This window comes from Platichthys flesus, chromosome 19, assembly GCF_949316205.1.
Source record: "Platichthys flesus chromosome 19, fPlaFle2.1, whole genome shotgun sequence".
NCBI lineage: Eukaryota > Metazoa > Chordata > Actinopteri > Pleuronectiformes > Pleuronectidae > Platichthys > Platichthys flesus.
In genome coordinates this window covers 15,915,335-15,939,027 of record NC_084963.1, presented here as the reverse complement: position 1 = coordinate 15,939,027, position 23,693 = coordinate 15,915,335, and the positions used below count along the sequence as shown (strand labels likewise).

The 23,693-nt window shown below is 39.3% G+C and overlaps 1 protein-coding gene across 1 annotated transcript; it reads left to right on the top strand.

The window, feature by feature from the left end:
• The first annotated feature begins 1,673 nt into the window (after positions 1-1,673).
• On the top strand, positions 1,674-23,690 carry LOC133974638 (rhotekin-like). Its single transcript, XM_062412282.1, has 13 exons — positions 1,674-1,691; positions 2,993-3,192; positions 3,517-3,563; positions 3,648-3,701; positions 5,333-5,450; positions 5,547-5,792; positions 5,907-6,001; positions 6,441-6,547; positions 6,638-6,766; positions 9,201-9,363; positions 14,812-14,910; positions 15,569-15,656; positions 21,467-23,690. The coding sequence occupies exons 1-13, from the start codon at positions 1,674-1,676 to the stop codon at positions 21,471-21,473; spliced, it is 1,371 nt and encodes a 456-aa protein (XP_062268266.1). The 3' UTR covers positions 21,474-23,690.
• Positions 23,691-23,693: the final 3 nt, after the last annotated feature.

The window sequence follows — 23,693 nt, the reverse complement described above, 5'->3', positions numbered from 1 at the left end:
TCCTGGGACAGTTTCGGCCGGGAGTGATACACCCATTACTGCTTTGGATTCTCATTGTTAAGGATGCATTTGTTGGCAACATTTGAAGGAGCCTCCGAAGTGAGACAGTTTATCCGCGCCGCTGTGACACAAACGCTCTTCAAATGCAGCCTTCGAAGGATGCTGCCCCTGAGAGACGCACTGTTTGACTTTTATTTTGGTCCACGACCTATCCATCAAAGAGGAGACGGCAGCCAGCCACCAGGTGGTGATCAGGATGCTTTGGCTTCACTTTGTGGGAGCTGCAGTGTCGTCCATCTTTATTTACTGTCAATGGTTAACTTATTCAGTGTATATACTACTTGTGCTTGCCAAGATCTGTTGGTCAACTACATTGCAAACATCCGTACATAACCAGTTTGAGGGATAGAGGCGGCAGCTTTTTCTCAACAATTCATTGTGTTTCGAGCCTCACATTTCTCACTTTTTTTATTTACAGCTATAATAATGTAAATATTGTAGAATAACAAAGAGTTCTTTAAATGTTTCTCCATAATGCTTTCCATACCACAACATGGGTGACACGACTGGATTAGGTGACAGTGTACAGCTGTACATTTAAATGCGCTACGTTTTTAATGTTTATGCGCATGTGTATTTTTGTAATGTTTTAATTTATTTTTATCTCAAACAATTTTGTCTTCGTATTTGATTTAAAAAGAAAAAAAGTGTAGCTTAAAACTTATTTCATTTAGAAAACTCTAGACAATGGATACAGAATGCAATTGCATTAATATATCCCCATTCTGAGCAGAGGTAGTCAAACTTTTTTAGTAATGACAAGTTACTTTGTAATATTGTGAGGTCATTACACACAGCGTTCAAAGTGCTTTTAATACTTGAATCAAAACACCGTGTCCTTAAATATTTCATTAAGAAATTGAAAGTAAAAGATTGATTTTTATAGCATGTGAATAAAACATTCTTCCACCACCACTGGAGTGAGAGTTTACTGTGATGCACTAGCAATATTCAGAAAATACTACTCGTATATAATACTATTGTAGACAGTATTGTGTATCGTATTTCTAAGATGATGATCACTTTGAGCTGTAGAACATGCTGCAGTTTTTGAAGACTGATTGTCAGTTGTGACCTGTTGTCACGGGGCTCACGTGAAAGGCTGACGTCACTCGAATGTTTTAATGATTCTGCTTTGAATGTTCACAACACCGCTTACGTGCTGGTTGTGCACCACATGAGGGATTTACACTCTGAGGGTTCAAGCTATTGCACCATACAATAACCTAATCGGATTCACGCCGTCACACCTCATGACCTCAGAAGCCCTCAGACACCATCACTTTATATGCTATAATCAAAATGTACTTTAATCTTTTACCGTTAAACTCTGTGTGAATCACTATATGTTTAACATTCACCGGGGCCAGTGATGGAGCTGCGGGACTGAGACACATTAAGGTCTGAGACTCCTCTAATCCCTCCTGCTGCAACCTCTTGTGGTGAAGCTTAAGACCGTTTTTTGATCTGTGTGTTGAGTAACTAGCGGCTCCGTCTGCAGGTCCACTCTTAACGCTTGTAGTCAGCTGTAGGATTAGTCAGTCCGCTCACTGCACCGCCTGCTGACTGTTCAGGGACTGGAGCCGACCTCCGAGGCACAGTGGAGAAGGAACATGAATGAAATCACTCAGGTCAGTGAAAAGAGATTTGCTTTCCCCTGTTTTGTATTTCTGATTAATATGAGCATTGTGCTCCAGTATAGAAATTCATTCTGGTGATGTCTGGAATAAAACTCAACATTATTCAGAGCTACGAGGTACATGTCAGATAACTGATCTTTGCATTGATGTGATTATGATTCCAATTCACTGAATTCTCTGTTTATGTGGGAAAAAAAACGTCTTGTAAAACATGTTTTTGCATATTTAACAACTAATATTAACTTCTTAATCTGAATTGTTGTTAATTTCTACAATAATGAAAAAAGAAAGAAACCAAAAATTAAATAAATTAAAGGTCAAAAGTAAAGCATAGGTTTTTGGTAATTGCTAATTCTTCGGGGAACTTCATAACAAAGACACAACACAGTATCGAGGCTTAAGCTCTGAATACTTCACTGAATTATGTAACAACCCTCTGATCCCTGAAGCTGAACTTCGACTCACGTGTGCTGTTTGGCTCTTTAATACATGGTAAGCCCCAAAACACTGTGTCCAAGTTTATAGGATCCACAAACAAATAGCACACTATCTAATGATATCCGCAGTGAAACATTTGCGCGACATTCATGTTCAGGCTGTGTTTATCATTTTAAAGTTTTCTTCCCAACTCTGCTGAGCAGCGTTGGGTCCCTTGGAAGGTGCAAAATCAATTCGACCTATTATTATTATTATGAAACTTTTATAGTCATCACATTTGAAAAGATTCAGAGGCTTACAACAGTTTGTGTACAAGACATAGTTCACTCATTTTGAAACATGCTACGATAAAGATAATCAGCAAAAAGATTCCACACTTACGCGGTCTTTGAAATCGTTTTTCCATCGCTCCGATTTCATTCTTGCTCACTTTATATCGTCAGAATGATGACGTAAGCCCCTTTGATCGATTGATTGATCTCCATCCAACTCTCCTGTAAGACAGCTGGGTTGTGTCCAGGGATTTAATTTATTGAACTTATTCCAGTGTGGTAAACTCTAATGTAACCTACACCAGTTCTGAGTTCTCGTAACCGTGCTGGCTCAGGATGTTCAAACCTACGTGCCAAACCATTCAGGAGCTGTCGACTTATTTAAGTCTGGACCAAAGTTCTGGATCAACTGACAGTCACTGACATCCCTATAGGTCTACAGTGCTGTAGCCTGGGCTAAGAATGCAATGTGTCCATGCTCTGACACCTTAACTGTTTGGGTCCTGAAGGCCTGATAAACCTAACTACCATCCTCAGGACACTTTGAGCTTCCTGTTTAGTTACAATAATATCTTTTTCCAGGACAAGGAGTTGCTAAGGCACATTGAGAGGGAGGTGCGGATGCGGGAGGGTGCCAGTAAGCTGCTGGCCGCCTGTTCCCGAAGAGAGCAGGCCCTGGAGGCCTCAAAGAGCCTGCTGGCCTGCAACGCCCGCATCCTGGCCCTGCTCAGCCAACTGCAGAAGAGGAGGAAAGCTCAAATCCTACGGGGAGTAGGACGCAGGTCAGATGGCGCACAAAACTGTATGCATGGGTAAATACTGTGGAAAATCGATTGGTGGGTGTAAAGGGAGGTTATACAGGTAAACAGGTATGTGAGGTGATTGTGGATATTGTTATGTCTGCTATCAGCCACTAGAGGGCAGACATTTGTCAATATTATACATTAGAAGTGGGGGTTTACCAAATTAATTAGCCTATAATTTATATGTAACATTACACATGTGCATGCAGAATCCACAAAGGTGTATGTGTGTAGTGAGACTTACTCCATGTTATTTCCCCTGACTGTTTGTGTGGGTGGTTGATCAGTGATCTTTACCTGCAGGTCATCTGAAGACGCAGTGCCGTGCACCGGAAAAGTAGCCCTTTCAGGTGAGTGGGAGCAAAAGCATCTTCCAACAAATGGACAAAAATAACTGATGTTCTTATCTCCTAACTACAATTTTCACTCTGCAGACCTTCGGGTCCCGCTCATGTGGAAAGACTCAGAGTACTTCAAAAACAAAGGAGGTGAGTCAGAACTCAATGATGTGAATTTCTGAAATCAATTTAAATATAAGAGATTAAAAAGTTAACGATAAAAACTTTAAATCGATCCTGTGACAAACGCAGCAGTTTTTTGGACGAGTTGCAGGCGTTGAATAGACGACTGGTCTGGACCCACGTAGAGAGGATTGCAGTAGTGAAGTCGAGAGGTTATGAAAGCATGGATCAACCTCTCTAGATCTTTTAGTGGGATATAGGTCTTGACATGAGTCTCAGCTTAAAGGACAGAGGAAATCTGCTAGTTTGAGTAACTTTAAGTTCATACATGATTTGATGTCATTTGGGCAGTCAAACAGGGGCTGAAGTCTACCTACATACGTGAATATCAACGATTTTTACTGAATATATTTGGAGATTTTTCAAAGTAAAGTGCAACATTTTCACTGTTTACAATTTTTCATAGGAAAGTCCAACATATTCACTGTGGAATAGATCATTTCAGGATACTGAAATGTCTAGCTAATTTAAGTGTCTCCTTTTTGAGTTTTTTTTTTTCTGGTGTATTGGGGATGATTTTGCTGTAGGTAAAAAACAGTTACAGAACCCGGACGGTAGATGGCGACACAAAGCCACACAGCTCATGATCTCGCCATTCTCTCTCCCCATTGCAAACTCACTCAAAGCAACACGTACTCCAATTACTTAATCTGATTCCTGAACCTCAGTGTGACCGTGGATGAAGACGATCTTTTTCCATTCATCAGGTCACATCACTGTCGCTCTGAACCCCTGGCATGGCAGGTTTTTATTTTACTGCTGGAGATAAGAGCAACTTAAACGAACACAGCCCGTCAATTTAGAAAATTATAAATAGCGAAAAGCCCACAAAGGTTATTTTGCATTGAATTCCTGCTTAAAGATCCATTTCAAATAAAACACTGAACCTTAACAAAATCACAATTTAGGCCTTCAGAGTTAATTGCATTGACAGTACTGGAAAGACAGTATTGTGAATAAAGGCATTACTACTGCGTAAGATTCACTCCTCAGGTTTGTATTCTATTAAATGAAGGACGACTATAAAGCTTAGGAAGCGCTTACGCTACCCCATTGTCCAAAACAATTAAAAATGAGACCGGGAGCAGCCAATGAAAACCATGTTTCAGTGAGTTCACCTCAGACTGTTAACAGCCGCAAAACAAAACCTTTTTTGTTCCTAGCTGCATTAAAGGAGCCTGTTGTCTATAATTCCAGTTGTAACACAGCAGAGAAACCTCAAAGTCCTGCTGAAAATGGAGCATTTTACCAGGTCTGGAAGTATTTTAACCTGGACTGAAGCATCTCGAACGACAAAAGGTTGGACCAATAAAATCCGGCTTCTTCCAAAGAGCAGTCATTTCGTTGACCTGTACACAACCTTCCACTAAGTTTCCTGGTAATCCGTCCAGTAGTTTTTGTGCAATGTTGCTGAAAAAAAAACAGTTCATGCAGACTGGTCCTTAATATCACTATAATGCAAAGTCTCTTTTTCTGGACATCATGGAATCTTTTTTTTAAATCTTTATCACCAGCCCTGACTTCAATGAATGAAAATTATTACAGCAAATATCTTTTGGGTAATTTTTTCGCCTTGTCCTCTTCATCTTCGTTTGCAGAGCTGCATCGCTGTGCCGTGTTCTGCCTGCTTCAGTGTGGCACAGAGATCTATGACACCGGCCTAGTGATGGTGGACAGGACCTTAACTGACATCTGCTTTGAAGACACGATCGTATTGTATGTCACATTCACTGGGAACTTCTTAGAGTTTCAGACTTTTTACATGTGATGCAGAAAATGTCTCCCCTCCGCTCTCTGTGTTTGTATGAGCAGCACTGAGGTGGATCCAGGCTTCCATATTCGTGTTGAGCTCTACAGCTGTTGTGTGGTGGAGGATTTCTCCCCCGGGGCTCTAGGACCCAGGAGAGTGAGCCGTCTGGGGGGCTCTCTGGGATGCTCCTCTGGGAAGAAGATCCGTGCTGCGTTCGAGTCTGCAGCTGTTTGTGGGTCTGCTTCCAGTGGAGGAGGCGTACACCAGGGGTACTCGTCGCCACTTTTATCCACTCATCTGTCTAAACTGTGAGGTTTGACAATTTCCCCTCAGAGCCACATTACAGAGGAATGGTTTGATGGATGAGATTTACTCACACAAAATTTTTTAATTAGATTTGTCCCACTGCTTTCTGCCTGAAGGGGCCCAAAGTACAACCTGCTGGCTCACACCACACTGAGAATCGAACATGTGCAGGAGGGTTTCAAGACCCATGATTTGTCCTTGGCGGCAGCGGGTGAGTTAAACAACCTCTCCTCTTCTCCTCCACTACTTTACTCTTCTTTTACTTTCATGTCTCCTCTCTCCTTCTCATCTCTTCCCTTTTTCTCTCCTCTGCACTTATTATAATTACGCCGTTGTTTCCTATCCTTGAGCTGATCGCCATCTCTTCTTGTCTCCTCTACTCCCCTCTCCTTTTTTCTTGTCTCCTCTGTTCTTCTCATCTCCTCTCTTTTTTATCTCCTCTACACTTAAATTACCTTTATTTCCTCTCCTTTAGCTCATCTCTCTCTCTTCTCCTTTCTCTTGTCTCTTCTCACCCACTTATCTCCTCTATAATTAGTCTCCTCTTCTCTTACCCTCTTGTATTTTCCCTGTTACAAATCCTTTCTCTCCTCTCCTCTCCTCTCCTCTCCTCTCCTGAAAGTCAATCCTTAAATCTGTGTTCTTTCCAGAGGACAGTCCATACTGGTTGCCCCTCTATGGAAATATGTGCTGCCGCTTGGTTGCTCAGCCTCTGTGCATGATTCAACCAGTCATACTTGGTCAACTGGATGTTAAGGTGACTACATTTTCTTTATATTTTCCCATCTGCTGATGTATTAGTGAACACTCACTCACAGTGTAACTTGTTATCCCGGCTCTCATTCAGCTTGGAGAGGACCTTGATTGCTGGGAAAACCTCTATGGGGTCCTCAGGGGACAAAGTCTCCTTTGCTATCAGAGTGGAGAAGAGCCGGAGTCCGAGGAGAAGCCATTACTTGTGATCCCCATCAGAAAGGTTGGTTCTGAACGAGCAGCACCTCATGAATAAAGAGAAGACATAACATGCTGAGGCCACCAGAGTGCACTTGTGAATTAATTAAGGATTTCCTTAATAGACGCTCACCATTGTAGTGGTGAGCGTCTAGAGATTGGAACATTGTTCATATTTAAACCAGATTTATTTATCTTTCTGTTACATAAGTTTAAAATAATCAAGTGGTGCTTTTTGACCATCAAACCATTCCATCATATTCTTTAAGGGTCTCAGGGAAACTGGAGCCCTTTTTTAGGGGACAGAGTTCAAGCATGAGAGGACTTGCTGGATCTTTGACCAAAAAATGAAATAAATGACTACTCTTAAGTAATAATTCCTCATTAAAATGTCTAAACAGTACCAGACCTATGTTATATATTTTATTGACATTTTTATTTACACACTCCAAAATGTTTACAACAATGTTTAAACCCGGAGAAATCCACAAATTGGATTCAAGTTACATTTTGGTCGTTTATGGCATCATATCCACTTCACTTGTGGCTTTGCGTGTCTCGGCTAATACTTCAGGTGCAAACGATGTAGGACTAGTTGTTTTGCTATTGTTTTGATTGAGAGACCCCTAGTGGCATATTGTACATATAACAACAAAACAACATTACAAATAGGGTGGTGGAAAGTAAATTGACTCAGTCAAATACTTCCCAATGAGAAATACTGTACTTTTTCCTTTTATATTTATTAGTGCTGTCAGTTTAACGCGTTATTAACAGCGTTAACGCAAACCCATTTTAACGCCGTCAATTTTTTTATCGCGAGATTAACGCAGAGCTGCCATCTCTCACGCTTTTGCATGTTGGTGGGTTACTAAATCACAATAATTTTTTAAAACATCATCGTATTAGGCCGTCATGAAGTACAAGAAGCGGGCGAGTGTGTGTGTGGTTCCAGATAGCACACCGTAGCCCCGCCCCTGCCCCGGCGCACTCACATTGTATAAGTTTCAGAAATACAAGGCATTGTTATAGATCATGTTGTACAGCTGAATTTGTGGAGTAGTGCGAAAAGAGCTCACTTATTATTAATCCAAAGAAGACAAAAGATATCATTTCTTGAACTCATATTCTCCACCGATTATTGTCCAAAGCCCTCAAATAAGAGACTTTTCCTCCAACAAATAGTTTGGGATCTATGTGGATGCTGCTTTAACATAGAGTTCACATATAGACAACTTTGAAAACTATAAGGTCACTTAGAGCAAACAAACACATTATGTTTTTGTTTTTTTTATCTTAGTGCTACACAACATCGAATCAGTATCTCCTCAAAGATGTGGGTCGACTTGATTCAAGCTTTCAAGCAGTATCCACCTCAACAATGTTGACACATCTGACCCATGTCATGTTCTGCCATCCAACCACTTTACAAGATACACATGTTTTATTGGGGCCTCGCATATGTTTCATTCCGTCTGCAGTGAACAACGCATTTGAAACATGTTGAACATGTTGAACACTAATCTTTTAGGTAATTACACCTGTCATTCATATAAAACTTCATGGCTGAGAAGTAATTATACTTTTTGTTGAGGCCTAGGTCTAAGCACGAACAGAATTCAAGCAACTTCCTTCTGTTAAAGACGTTGGATCACCTTTATTTATTTGACTGTTTATTAATCACTATATACTGCATTACTGATATGTTGTGGGGGGTTCATACGCACCCTCCTTCAACACGATGTCTCAAGAATGCCTCCAAAGATAAGTATTCAAATTTGCTACAAAGCCAATTCAGTTGGAGTCAGATATGCAGTGATTACAATTTCATGCTCAAAGGTCCAATGTCAAGGTTATGGTGACATTGCAAGCCCCCTGTGATTTAAGCCCTGTGAAAGCATTATCTTAAGAACACCTCAAGAGAATCCTTTCAAAATATCCACTCGATTTTTATGGTCAAAGGTCAAGGTCACGTGACCTCAGAGAACACCCTTTTGTCTTCGTGAACGTGATGTCGCAATTTCTTTTGACCAGTTTTCACTTGGACTCAAAGAGGGGCTGATTGGATTGGTCAAAGGTTATTGTATATTATTGCGAATGTAATATTACAGGAACACCTGAAGGAACCAAAACTGCTGGTTGGCTGAGGCATACAACAACAGAGCACTTATTCTAGTTTTGTAAAATGTACTATTGCATTTTTATTGTTTTTTATTGTTAAAGTGTTTATTGCAAAAGTGTCAGTTGTAGATTTACTCTGAGCTCCTGTTAAACTCCATTTTAAACTGTTGGATTATTCGGTCTATAAACATGAAAGCTGCTGATATCTGAGTGTATATCTGGGCTAACTGTCCTATTGTGGCTACATGTACAGTAATGTCTTAGATATGCGAATGAAACCACAACAACACTGACTCACTCCGACACTTTCCATGTTTCTGTTTTCTTATTTCTGTCAGGATACGCTTGTCTGTGCGTTGGAGAGAGATGCTGTTCATACCCAGAGAATACACATGACTACACAGTGTCAAGGAGAGGATGTATCCTACACACTGACCATGCACGTACCTGAAGACACGCAGCGCTGGAGCGAGGCCCTGGTGCAACACATCTACAACATAAGTGAGACCTGGTTGAACAACAGCACAAATGTTTATTTTGGCTCGTGACAGCACTTATACATTCATTTTTCCACATGTACTGAAAACCTGATGCTCACACTGGGTCTTTCATCAGGGCAGGGTTTAATTTACAGTGTAACATGAGGTTTATTTTTGTTCCCTTATTTTATTTAAAAAGTTTTATGTGTGAATTTAGGCAGCAGGGCCAAGTAATCATCTTTGATTGTCTTCTTTAATTGGAGTAACTAGATTATGCTTTGACAGCATGCAGAGTGTTCTGACAAGCACACAAAAAACGTTGGCACCTTTGTTATACTGGCAAACACTCGTACTTCAGCCAAGTTTCCACAGCCGGGTATTATTATAAAAAGAAGCCAGCTGAAGGTTGTCTTTGTTCTTCATCTGCATTGAAATGCATATGTACAGTTCAATAGTTCATGCCTTCGCAGTTATCCACAGTGATCCATATTGTCCCCCAAAGCACACAACACACCACACTGCTGACACCTGTTCTGTTGCTGAGACATGACCTGAGTTGGCAGCAGTTTTCACTTAAATATGTGGGTAGGTTTTTGAGACTGCGGACAAAAGACGACGGATGAAAAAACGGACTGAAACCATAAACTCTTAACGTTCAATAAAGAAATACAACTTCATAACTGACGGTCAGGAATTTTGATTCAACATTCTATATCAGTATGGAGCAGATTTTAGGAAATGCTTTGCTTTATTCATGGCTTTTTTTGACAAACCACAGTGACATCCTGGATGCTTGTGAAAACCCTTGTTGACATGAGAGCGGTATCAGTCTTCATATCAAGCTCAAGACAAGCAAAGAAGAGCCAAATACAAACACACACATTAAGACAAACACGCTTCTGAAATCCTTTGAGAAATACTTGAACATTAATCGTTTCTTTCACAATAAAAAGTATTTCACGATAAACCACCTTTTTATTTTTGCAGGGGATGTGGAATCTTACGCCACATGTTTCTATATGACCCCAGGAGAAGTTGCATACCGTACATCTTAACCTAATTTGTCTCGGTCTTGAATTGTATAATGTGTTGCAGAACGTAAAACAACATGTAACTGCAGATTCTCGCAAGACAACATTCTTACATGTTTTGTCTGTGGTGCAGTGTGGAATGTCACAAAGAAAATATTTGTCGTCACGTCTCCCCGAAATCATTTTTATTATTTAGCACTTCCTGATCCGCTCTCCACGAAACCAGAATTTAATTATGTCTCTCTCTCTATCTGTCCAACCATGCAGTCTGTCTCTGTGCTGGTAAAAAGTTTACACACGTGTGACACAGTCGTGTGGAATTGCTAAGATGAAATCTCTGAAGTCAGTTTCTATGTATTGCAGTATTAACTTACAATATTTATATGTATTTAAGATGTGTGACATCAAGCCATGTGGCGGAATAAAACCAAATCTACATAGAGGAAACTAAAGGTTAAGGGGAGTATGTGACATTTTGACATTTCAGCTAGAAACATTATCTTCTTGTGCTACAATCTGACATAGCTACAACATAAGGTAACATTTAGCGCCCTAGGCATCATTACACGATGTGTTGATTACTTTATTTGATTCAGGTTTTTACAAACTTTGACACTGACAAACTGGCCTGTCATCCCCAGGTTCATCACCTTTTTGTGACCCCTGGATACTCAGATATCTGTCTCACTTCAGACGCATGTTTTGTCCATCGTCCAAGTGCAATTGCAAAGATTTCTATTTGCCCTACATACCACCAACCTGTCGACTGACGTACAATCAGTCATTGCTGTATCACCCTGCCTCATGTTCCCACTCCCTCGCTGACCTTCGCTCACTTTAGACATTTTGTGATTTTGTGACAAATTTCACCATCACTAATCAGAGGTTATTAGGGTCTGAACAGTATTGAAGTTTAGTTTTTCAGTGTGTGATACGCTCTAGAGTTTATGAGGCATGTATTTAAATGCGTTGAAAAAAAGTCCAACATTTTGCACGCACACAGTTCACCTGCCACACACAACACGAGACGTGACATGGAGCTCATAGCCAGGGCATGTTAAAGTGACACACACACACACACACACACACACACACACACACACACACAAATACGCACACACACACCTACACCTACAGACAGGTGTGTGTGTACACCATCATTGCTGCAGAAGAAGCAACGCCCCATTTATCCAGGAACATTAATATGAATTCAGCTGGTGTGAGAGATTAGATAGGAGCTGAGAAGCATAGTCTCTTGTTGACCGGTGGAACCTCCTGGATACTGTAATGGCTTTAATCAGCTCTCACCACACACGCCTTAGTACCTTCATGTGGAGAGCATCAAAATAATAAATAAAAACCATCACATTTGATGTAAAATTTGTCGGGGGGGGGGGGGGGGGGCAGATTGTTCGTACATTCCGTACAACCAATCATCCATCTAGCTGTAGAAACATTGTAATATGTTTATTAGACTTTTAAGACTTTTTTATATCTTGTAAGGTAGCCTGTAACCCTAAATTGTGCTGAAGACCTTCCCGCAGCATGGTTTAGGCTACCCATACTAGCAGGATCCTATAGGAATTGGTATTCAAAGACAGTCGCCAATTGGTATGAAAGCAGCTCAACAAAAAATACCCAAACAGTAAGCTAGAGTGGGGACAGAAGACAACTCACTAACAGTCCACACGGCTAATGACCATCGAATGGAAATGACAAAGAGGAAGACAAGCACAAATCAAGAACCTCACACGACAGATTCAGACAAGAAGGCCCAGCTGTGTCCCTGTGGCTTAAGGAAAATAACACTGGCAAAGGACCTAAAAATAAACCAAGGAAAGAAGAGGTGCTTGATCGAATAAGAGCAGGGATCAAGCATTAATCAGTACTTTCAGTCTATTCAGCCAGGCCTACTCAGCCAGGATAACCAACAAGGGCGAAGAAACCTTTACAAAACAAGCCAAAGGTAAACTGGCCTGGAGCATCAGAAAAAGCTAAATGGGAGGCCATAAAAGCAGATCTAAGCACTGTCCTGGAAAAGATAAAGGAAGAGTTGAGACAAAACTCGAAAGGATGGGTAACGTCATCTATGACTATGGAGCGGAACATTTTGTAATGACACAGAAAGAACGGATCACACAACGAAGGAAACCAAGTCCAGAAGGCAGCTGGCAATAGAATGCCTAGTACAAGAGATGAGGCAACTTAAAAAGCAGTGGAAGAAAGCATCAGAGGAACAGAAGGAGGGAATGAACATTCGGCAGGAGAACATCAAGAACTGAGTGACAACCGTAAGACAACAAGAGCGCCTAACTACAGCCAGGAAAAGAAAATAGCTTTTTTTAAAGACCCCTTCAAGGTCGTGAAATATCTCTTGACCACAAAGAAGGGAGGAACCCTGAGCCCCTCAAAGCAGGACGCAGAGAAGCAACTGGAAAGAACAAACTCTGACCCAAAAAGTAATGATCCGATAGCTATTCTAATATCCCACCCATTGAGCTGCCAGTACACTCAATGGATGTAAGTCCTTCGAAAAGGAAAGAAGTGGAGAACACAGTGAGGGCATCATCAGCCCCAGGCCTGAACATTGTCCAGTCCAGGGTATACAAAAATGTTCCTGATGTTCTACGCTTCTTGTGGAAATTATTGAGAGTGGCATGGGTGAAGCAAACAATACCCAAAGCTTGGCGCTGAGCTGGAGGAGTACTGATACCAAAAGCGGAGGAATCCTCAAACATCTGCCAAATTTTGATCCATCAGTCTTCTCACTTTAGGATGCAAAATCTTCTATAGCGTCATAGTCCAAAGGCTGACAAGCTATCTTGTGAGAAACAAGCTGCTGGAAACATGGGTCCAAGAACAAAGTTATTGAGGTAGTGCAGTAGATCTACTAAGTGGGCCACATGGCTCTCATAGTACTACCTTACAAGCCAGTAGCCAGTCAGATTTACCTTTAGCTTCAGCGTCCTCTCAAGTTCGGCATGTATCATAGATTATAACCCCAGTATGTCCCTTACATCTGCTGGTGGCCACTAACACCTGCTTACATCTACTGGTAGTTGGTAACCTGAATTGTGCAGAAGACCTTTATTTTCAATAAGGTGTCCTCGGGTGTTAAGACCCCATGAAACTAAATTGATGGATACATTTCCTAGTAGGTATATTTAGGAGAATCATATCAGGTTACAGAGCAACTATAACTTTAGTGTATACAGGCCACTATACAGCAGGTTACTTTATTTAGTTGTCTTGTCTGTCTGTCTGCAGTCGTGTTTTGGATGTCTTAGCCAGCAGTGCCTCGATCCCTTAGGCTCTAAAGGCCTGTGCAGTTCTTTTATTTCGCCTTGCGTCATGATTAGAGAAGCTATTTGTTTGAAAACTGTTTCAGATGCTTCACTGTTGTTAATCTAACTGCATGGATAATCTTACCGTACACACCCAAAGCAATAATAAACAATGGTCTGTTTTACGAATATCAATTAAGTGTGTTTGACTTTTTTTTTATGCAAGAGACATACTTAGATACACACCCTTTGTGCCAAGGGTGTGTCTCTAAAGAACAAGCCTGTTAATGCTAAATGAATGAAATACTTTGCACCTTGGGGCTATTATTGTACATATAGGGAGTATTTTGGAATCGAATGGAGTCGAATGTTCTATAATGTAATCATTTGTCTTATAAAAATGAATTTAGAAAGTATTTCCAAACTTATTTTGTTGTGTCTTTTGGTTAACATTCGAGGAACATGTTGGAGTGTTTCTCTGAATCTGTAATGACAGCAGTATCTGCAGTATCTGTAATGACAGCAGTATCGTAAACAAGTGCTTGTCTGCGCACTTGTCATTTAACTTTGTAGAGAAATGATGAAGTACACTGATATTCAGGCCTTTACAAATGCACATTGACAAAAACGTGGGAGTTAATTCTTGCTATTTTTGTCCTTTGTATACATATCTTACATTGCATGATAGTGAATACAGTTCCCAGTGTATGGGAGCCTTATTTAGATTTATTATCATCCCTTCAACTGTGTTGAGGATATGTTTAAATGTACAGCTGTCTGTGTGCACCATTTTTTCAGGGATTATAGTTTATCCTGTGAAGTTAAAGAATCTGCTCAAAGTTCCAGCAGTTTTTAAGGTTAATGTTACTCAGACACGATCCCAAGGAAAACCGAAATAATTATCGTGCAGCAAAAGGTAAATTTCAATACGTGGAACGGTTTGTCGTGATATGTTATATAATATATCACCTCATTAATTAATATCACAGAATCTTAGACTTTACTAATTCTTGGGATTCGACCAGCTTGCAAATCATGTAAACACAATGTGACAGTTTAATGGAGTCAGAGAGAAGCAGGTTGTAAATCAATTGATGACAAAAGTTTTTTTAAGTCTCATGTGTTTTGAATCACCGCTCACACTGTTTGTTGCAGGCCAGTGGAGGCAGTGTTGTCATCACCTCATGAAGATTGAAATGCCGAGCCCAAGGAAATCCATCGTGGTGAGGCAGGGATCGCTATACCATGAAATAGGTAGTGTAACACAAGCAGAGTGATGCTTGACATATTCTCACACTGGCACCTCCCATCAAACGAAGTCCTAAGGGCCTTTACCAGCAGTTCCGCCTGTCAAATTTTATGTGTTTTACAGTTTCACATTCGTGTGAATTTAAAATTAAACTGCATAAATATTGATATCAGGGTGCAGTTAGTTGTCTATCAAAATGTGGTTAACTTACACCTGAACAACTCTTCACTATGCTAGTCAGACATCCTAATAAAACTTCAAATGAAATTTGTGCAGGCTTTGTCTTCCCCTGCAGAAAGCAGGAGTGATGCCTGGCAAGAAAGTCGACGGACAGGTTTAAGCAAATCACAGGATCTAAAAGCTATAAATGGCTCAACAACAACCTGGGAGAATAGGGCAGATGCTGCAGACGTTAATACAGGTTAACAAAAACATAGCTTGGCAAAGATAGCTTGAGAAATGAAAACGGTCAGAAGGAAGAGACGGCAATCTATGCAGTAAATCTAGTGATGTTTCTCAGAATCCCCTATAATCAGTAATCAACTTTGACATTCAAGTCAAAAAGTATTATTTGAAATACTCGATGAAGAGTTTGACATGATGTGTTTTACAATCAAATTAAGTGATTCAAATGATTTTTCTTTTTCTTTTCTTTTATCTAAGTGACACCCTCGTCTCCCGGAGACGGTCTCGTGGCCCCTGATTTATCTTTAGAGATCCGCACTTTGCTCTCTTCCTACTACAAGGAAAGGTAGGCTTTCATTCACAGAGCACTTTTCTTTCAGCATTCGTACATGAACATCTGCATGAACTTGGCAGTATGATTTACACGCCAACCTCACCTTCTCATTATAACACACATAGTTGACTGTAATAACTTGTTTGTTGTGTTACTCTAACAAGGTTAGCATCACAACATCTATTGTGGAAATAGTGAGGGATTGCCCTGAAAATAACTCTAAAAGTGAAATATCATAACTCAAATTCATTGTGTTATGGAACACACTGGCTAAAGTTAGCTTTTTCCGAGATACAATTAGCAAAAATAGAGGTAATGCTGGATAATCTGAGAGCAGATAAAGAAAAGGGGACATCATAAACTAGGAATGCAAATGGTGTGGAAATCAGTGGAAACATTTTAAGAGACCAGTCAAATTTGCTTGATTGAAAAGCTCTATAGTTTTTCTGTGAGTAAAGTAAACAGGACTAGTCCATTGGAGGCTGCAGCCAAACTCCGATGTTGGGAGAGGTTTTTGCCTATGACAAACCACATGGCACATGATCACAAGGATGGAATGTTTGGTTGTTTCACCGAGCTCTGCATACAGGCAGTATTGAAGAAAATGTACATATAGGACAATTGACTTTCTAATTGTTTTTTAATTTTAGCGCCAAACGTGGTAAACAACTAGCTGCTTCCTTGTAGAGAAGCTTAAATCAATGTTGAACAAGTGTGGTATTGTTGGAGCTGTGGATCGTGTGAATAAGTTTGTGTCAGAGACAGATAAACATTGTGTTTTACTGCAGAACAAATAGAGAACACCTTCTTTCAACTGAGCTTTAGTGTTTATCCAATGCATTTATGTCACTTTCTGTATGCATTTCAAAATAAAATCACTCCAGTGTTTCTGTTGATGGAATCTATTCATTTGTTTAAAAAGGGGGTTTATTGGGAAATATTTGCAGTAGCAGCTCCTCTGCAAAACACATTGCTGAACTGAGAAGCTAAATATTGTGCACTTAACAGATGCGGGAATTATGATTTGAATTGAATGCAAATATTGTGCATTGAATAGATAAAGTTCCATAACTGCCGTTAATTTTGAATATATTTAGGCTTGTACATTCAGCCGATAACAGAAATTGCAATTTTTTTTAAATATGACCCTCCTGAGTGGGTTTTGGGAAGATATCAGGGTGGTAGATCTCGGCTTAAGTCTGGAATTAAAAAGTTATCTTGATCTCTAAAAGGTTGGTGACCACTTCTGTAAACCATGCTGTCATATTTTTAAATTGATCTACTTTTAGTTTTTCCTCTTGATGCCAGTAGTCTTCTTTACTGATCTCAACAACCATCATCGACTTCTCTTACTCACCCACAAGGAACCATATTGGGCCCTCATCTATTTTGTCTATATATGATTGTAATAGATATAGATGTTTGATTTGATTAGAGACTCAACTATATACTGACAACACTGTAATATATTGTATGTACACAGAAAGCCAGATTGTGTTAACTAATGCGACAGCCCATATCACTAAACAGCTGCTGTCTACTACATCTTATGTCCAAAACCCTTAGCCTTTACTTCCCAAAGACAGCTGGCAATACATTTGAGCCACATATTGTTCTTGAACAAGACACGGAATTGACAGAGCCTTTAAATACCTTGAGATTGTGATGGATTCAAGCATCTCGATTATAACTGAGGTTTGCATAAGTAGAATAACTTTCAGTTTTCACCATTGAAAAATACTGTTAATCTTTGAGCTGGGACAATCTAATCTCAAAATCCAAATACATGTCTAATCTCTTAAATTGTTAGTTGCTTGGCCACTACCCCACTAAATTTGTTAGGCACTGACAATACAAGTCAGTGTCAAATACAAATTATTTCTAGTCAATTAAGACATTGGCTTCCAAGCCAATAAACCTGTCAGCAGTAGTACAGATACTGTCATCATCTAACAGATGGCTGTCAATATATAACTTAGAGGCAACTAAATGTGCTAAAGGTTTTGTTTCTGACATGTCTGGTTTTGTGTCTATGCTCATGTCTATGTCTGTTTTAGCAGAGCTGTTCTGTTATTTAAACTGTAACTGGTTGTTGCTGCTTTGTTGAACCAGTAGTTTTGCTGTCTACGTCTACCCTAAAAATGTCCCATGTTTTACAAGATTACTTTTATTTCAAACTTGTGTCTTGATTCTAGGCTTCCAACTTTTCACAAGGCCAAGTACAAAATACCTAAAAAAAACTATATATTGGCTTTAGGCAAATCATGGCGTATTTACGTAAATGTTTTTTATATGTACTGTACCTGAGATAAATAAACTGAACTAAAAGCAGTGCAACACTAATCGTTACATGCTTCTGGTTCCAAGGCATGGAAATAAATGCTGTCCCTTCAACGAAAAAAACAACAAAAGAAGCCTACAAGAATTTAACTCTCCAGCAAACACAAAGAGTGTTGAGTGAAGAGCTTCCCACCCACAGTTTACCTTAGAATCCCATGTAGTTTTTCCATTGCATGTTTTCCTCTCAGCATTTCACATGACAAAGTCTCAACAAAGGTTTCAGCTATATATGAGATAAAAGATTAGAAATATCTATTGAGATATCGCGTCTCATCTTTTACAGGATTTCATAATCGATATGAATTATTTTTCCATCGTTTAATTAGTTGATAATTAGTTGTTTTAACTGTTAATTGTTCAGAGAAATTGCCACACACAGCAATGGGATTACTCTGGGTGGTTAACTACTCATGATGTGCAGCTCTGAGTCAAGCTTTATTAAGAAGCTGTAATTATATATTTGGCTAGAATATGTTGTTTCGTCGGTTCATTCTTTATCGTGGAAAGAGCAGCATAAGTCACGCACTGTTCTTGCTTGTACCCATTGAGGTCAACAGGAACATGACTGCAGGTGACATCAAAGCTAAGCAAGATAAATACCGCTGTGACTCAAAATACATAATGGTCCTATTATATAATGTGGGCTGTGTCATCAAACATCAACTGATAATTTGATTGATTAGAACGGCAAACACACAAGGTTACAAGTTTAAGTCGGTACATAAAGCACCTGGGTGTCAAATGCTACAGATATTGTTCAGGAGTGTGGTTGTTTGTGTACAGAGGAAGGCAGGAATTTGGTCAAGAGATGTCCCAGAGAACAGGTTATGCTGGTGACTTTTTATATATGAAAAAACAAGCGAGGAAGTTGTCCGGGTCCAGCTTTTACAATGGTGGCTCTGTGTAACTTTGTCTCTGCATCTGTGTTTCCAGCAGTCGTGAATGTTTTTCTTTTTTTTAAACCAATGTTACCAGTGACTTATAGACAAGTCACAATAAGTAGATTGAACTCCTCAGGGCCGCCCTCATATTCTCCAACAGCAAAGGCAAGTCAGACATAGGAGCACGAAGAATACTCTCGTCTGATCCCTAACTCTAAAAAGGTATTCTGGAGCCTTTGTGTTTAACACTGTAAAAGTCAATCAAATCTATTGAATCTTAAAATCAAATCTGAAAGGAATTGATTCCCAGTGTGGTTCGCGTAATGTTTCCTCTTCTTTGAGAATTAGTTTAGTCTAGCAGCTGCATTTTGTTCTAGTGTGAGCCTGTACAACGATCTCTGATTAATCTGTTAAATGATCGCAGGTTAATATGGCCAAGACCATATTAAATTAAGCTAAAATATCCCTGAGACAGGAACTGTTATCTTTCCATTTTTACATAATTTGGAGACAGAGTCTGTGCAGAAATGTTGCCCCCATGCTATCTGGGTCACGCCATTAAACACGCTTCACAATTCACGAGTTAGTCTTGATCAAGAAGTTACAAACTGTTTTCAAAACAGCAAATAAAAATGATTTATTTGATTTGTTGATGTCCCATCCACTATCATGGAGGAGATGGAGTTTAGGACATAAACTGCAGCCATCCCCCAGAGGGTGAATAAGACTATTTGGCTTCACTCAGGCCATTAACCAGAAAGGACAGATCAGAGGTTTCATTATGTATTAAATAAAAATAAAATTGAGCTTCACATTTTATCAGTGCCAAAGGTGATACACTGACACCCAGGGTTGGATACTGAAATCTGTTGCCAATCAGGCACCGGTTCTTACCCTGTCTTACCCACCAGACCAAATCACAAGCCAAGTTTTCGGTGCCTGAGCCATGCACTGAAATAGCACCCTGTTTTCAGGCAATATAAGAATCACTACACATGTCAGGTTAACCTTACACTTAACTCTGGTGGGAACACACTCTCTACATGGCTCCGGCTGCACGTAACATTAGCCTGCGGTTAACTGGTAGCTCCCTCAAACAAGAGTTGAAAAGACAACAAAATGCCTGAAGTTAAACGTTTGAAAGTGTGGCAGTATTTCACGTTAACATGAAAACGGAACTAAAGTATAAATTAAGCACCAGTATGGGCACATCTAAAATAAGAGTGCAGCATTCAGGATTTTTTTGATTCCGAGAAGAGTCGTTTTATTTGTCAGAGTGTGAATTCTCTTCAATACCACTGTCTGACAAAACACGAGTGGAAAAGTTTCAACTAAAATTGTAATGAAAATTTTAAAGTGACCAAAAGGGTTAGGGTTAGTGACCCTAACCCTAACAAATATATATATATATATATATATATATATATATAAAAGCAGATGTGGGTCAATAATTGTTATCAATAATCAAAGCTGAAAAATATTTCACTCTTTTTTTAGAACTCATTGTGTGATTGCAGCAGTCTCTTTTTCTACTGGACCGTAAGTCGACCGTTTTCCCAGCGACGCTCCACCCTTCACCATTGTGTCATGGCTATACAGAGCATCTGATGAGTCACTGCCAACTTTTTTACCCTCAACGATCCACAAAGAGAGTTTGACATAATCTCAGATGTCAACTCAGTGAGGCTTGAAATGAACTTTGCAAAGACGGATTAGGTAGAGTTATGAAAATTACAATCAGCCCAGCAAAGACACATGGCTGAATGTAAATGCAACTAAAATACTGGAGTATAAACGTGTAAGCCTCCACAGCTTATCAAGGTGCTCTTCTGTTTCAATGTGTGAAATATATTTCCCTCTTCAGCAGGTGAATAAAACCAGTATCAAGATGTTTTCACACCCTTGACGGATACATGTATGAATAGTTTCAAATGCCAAGGGGGTGTGATGCGTGCTGTGGTTTCCAACTGGAATTCTAATTTGGCAGGTGTGCGTGTGTTACCAGGAAACTATGTCCATGGCAAGCCATTTTTATTGAAGACCACTTCTTCCTGGAAGCCGCTTCGACAGTACTAAATCTGATTGGATGTCACTTCTCTGCTCCATTTGCAAATATTCCCAGTCCTCAAATGATCCAGTCATTAGTCGTAAGACGATCTCAAATATCCAGGCAAACTATATTCAGTACCAAACATACGTCATCTCCCGTCACAAAGACTGATTATAGGTTTATCAGTCCGACTGTAACAGACAATGTGTTTGTGTCTGTGTTTGTGCCAGAGATATGGGCAAGGTAGGGCTGAGTGAATAAGTGTGCCGTACAAAGTTTAATAACTATTTAATTTGATTTAGAGTTGAAACTGTGTGAAAATGTCATACCACGATTATTCAAAATTATCACAGTTAACATTATTGTCATAATATTGTTCAAAAAGTACTTGTACAGAAACTAATTAGGTTCACAAAGTACACTTTTATCCTCAGGGCTCTTTAGAGCTGTCCACTTGTGACCATGATAATGTAAGCGCACCAGTATTAAGCACACCAATGTCTTTTTTTTTAAACTTGTACTACAGTTTTCTCTGGTTTTATTCTTCACAGTTATTGATGACCCTACCACAGTTGCACTGGGCGAGTGAGAACCCATTCTATGCAGTTACCATGCCTGATCAAGGAAACAAGCATGGAACTGATAAATGGTGCCATCTCTGAATCTGCAGAGGACGCAGCCGGACTCACTGTGACATCAGATATGTTTCATATCTCTTCCTCTCATCCATGAATCTTAACTATTTACCCACGATAAAAGAAGAAAAAGGAGTGACGCGCGTGAGTCTATTATCAGAACACAAAACTGATTGTATGTACATCGAAAAATCCAGAAGAATCTAACTGTAGCACTCTCTGCGTATATAGACAATACACTAATAATGGTTATATATATTGATGCAATACATTTTCAGCCATACCACATCCTCATGGTTTAAGTGTATGACTATAAAAATGAACCCACTGTCACTCTCAAATTGATCGAGATAGATAAATCCTTTATTTATTTAATTCATATTTATTTAAATCCTCAACAACATTTGAATCCAGGCATGCAGTGTTTTCTCATGGTGTAACTGCCATTATTCAACATTATTATGTAGGAATACATGTATACAAAACTTTTAGTCAAGATTAATCTATCTATATCTTACTTGACAGCCAGTCGTTAATAATTACATGCTGAAAACGGAGTCAATAGAAGGACGATGACCTTCTATTGACTGTATAAAAAGATGGTGGAGCCTGTAGCCAAATCTCCTGGATGCCATTCTACCTTTGATACAGTGCATGTAGCATCCTGGGGTTCAGCTGTCACAATCTGTCTCCTTCCAGCCGAGGTGTTTTGATCATACAGAAGGAAAACAATTGTTTATTGCTGACACACAAATTAATTATGGTTTTTCAAATTAAAGTTCTCAGTTGTGTTGATTTAACCTGTTAACTGTAAGTTAAGATGATCTGAGCAAACAGGAACGATTTAGTTTATTTATGTCAAATAAATTAAGGTATTTGGACCATTTCAAAATACACTGTAGTAATTTTATTATGTCATTATTTAAAATTACTGACACGTACAGTACTATGTATTTTGAAGGTTCTGATTATTGTTAAGTTTGTGTTGTTATTTTATAACATTTATTAAGGTCTTGCTGTTTCTAGTGGTTAAAAAATGTTTCCACATGTTTTCCTTTACAAGTGAGTTGAAGCCTAAACTACAGCGCAATAAAGAGCAAGAATTAACGTCACAAAGAAAAAGAGTGAACCATGGTCGTGATTAATTGGCTTAGTTACTATGTTGACGTCATTAAGTCCTTTTCATGTGGCATGTATTTATAATCATAGGTGGTCACATTAACCTTTACGTAGTTTGTGAAAAATCTGTACACAACAATGACTCAGTACTGTTACAGATGGGTGTGTCCTATTTGACCTTCATGTCACACCCTACAAATTCCATATAACCTGTTTTGAATCTGAGGACATGGTGATTATAGTAATTAGCATAATAGATAATAGATGTCTGCATATTTAACCTTCAAAAATGCAAAATGCAAGTAACAAACACAAAAAGTGATTTCTTGAGCACAGTTGGTGTGTCTTCGTTCTACCCGATGGTTTACTCACAGTAACACAGTGCCCATATCATGTTGTTTAAGACCAGGAGCAGCAACTGTGAGATTTGAATTTGGAAGGTCAGATGTCTCCATGATTATTAGTAAACTGCGTAAACCTGAAATGTGCCCCTCCTTAAGGAAACTAAATAACAGATGATGAATTGGACACGTCAAGCTAAGGATGTTTATTGTTTACTGGGATGTCGCATGAGGTTATCATTGATTCACCCCTCTCGTGTTGGTGACATGAGTTTCCGATCAAGGATTTTCAAGAATGAACTAAGGTTAACTCAGTCATACTTGTTGAGCGTTGTTTGCTTCCTCGTTTAAGGTTGAACAATTTTGGTAGAAGTCTGTACATGGCTGGACTGAATGGGTGGTGGAACATTTTTCAATCAAAAAAGTCTCCATCCAGAGAAGAGCACAAAAACGGCTACAAACATTCAAAAAATACCAAAGAAAAACGCTGTGGTCAAAAATCTCCCAAACATATGAAGTAGAAAACCATTAAAACAAGAGAGATTGAGAAGCTTGTATAAACAATCATTTGACCAGTAGAGTGATAACAGTGGGATCAACAAATGAGTCATGAAACATTTCATTTATTTATATATCTTAATTTATTTAGATTTACATTATTTGGATAAAATGTATAATAGTCC

Coding starts and splice junctions, on each gene's coding strand:
- LOC133974638 (XM_062412282.1), top strand. Junction 5,451..5,546: donor TTTGAAGACACGATCGTATT/GTATGTCACATT, acceptor TTGTATGAGCAG/CACTGAGGTGGATCCAGGCT. Junction 6,548..6,637: donor TTGGTCAACTGGATGTTAAG/GTGACTACATTT, acceptor GCTCTCATTCAG/CTTGGAGAGGACCTTGATTG.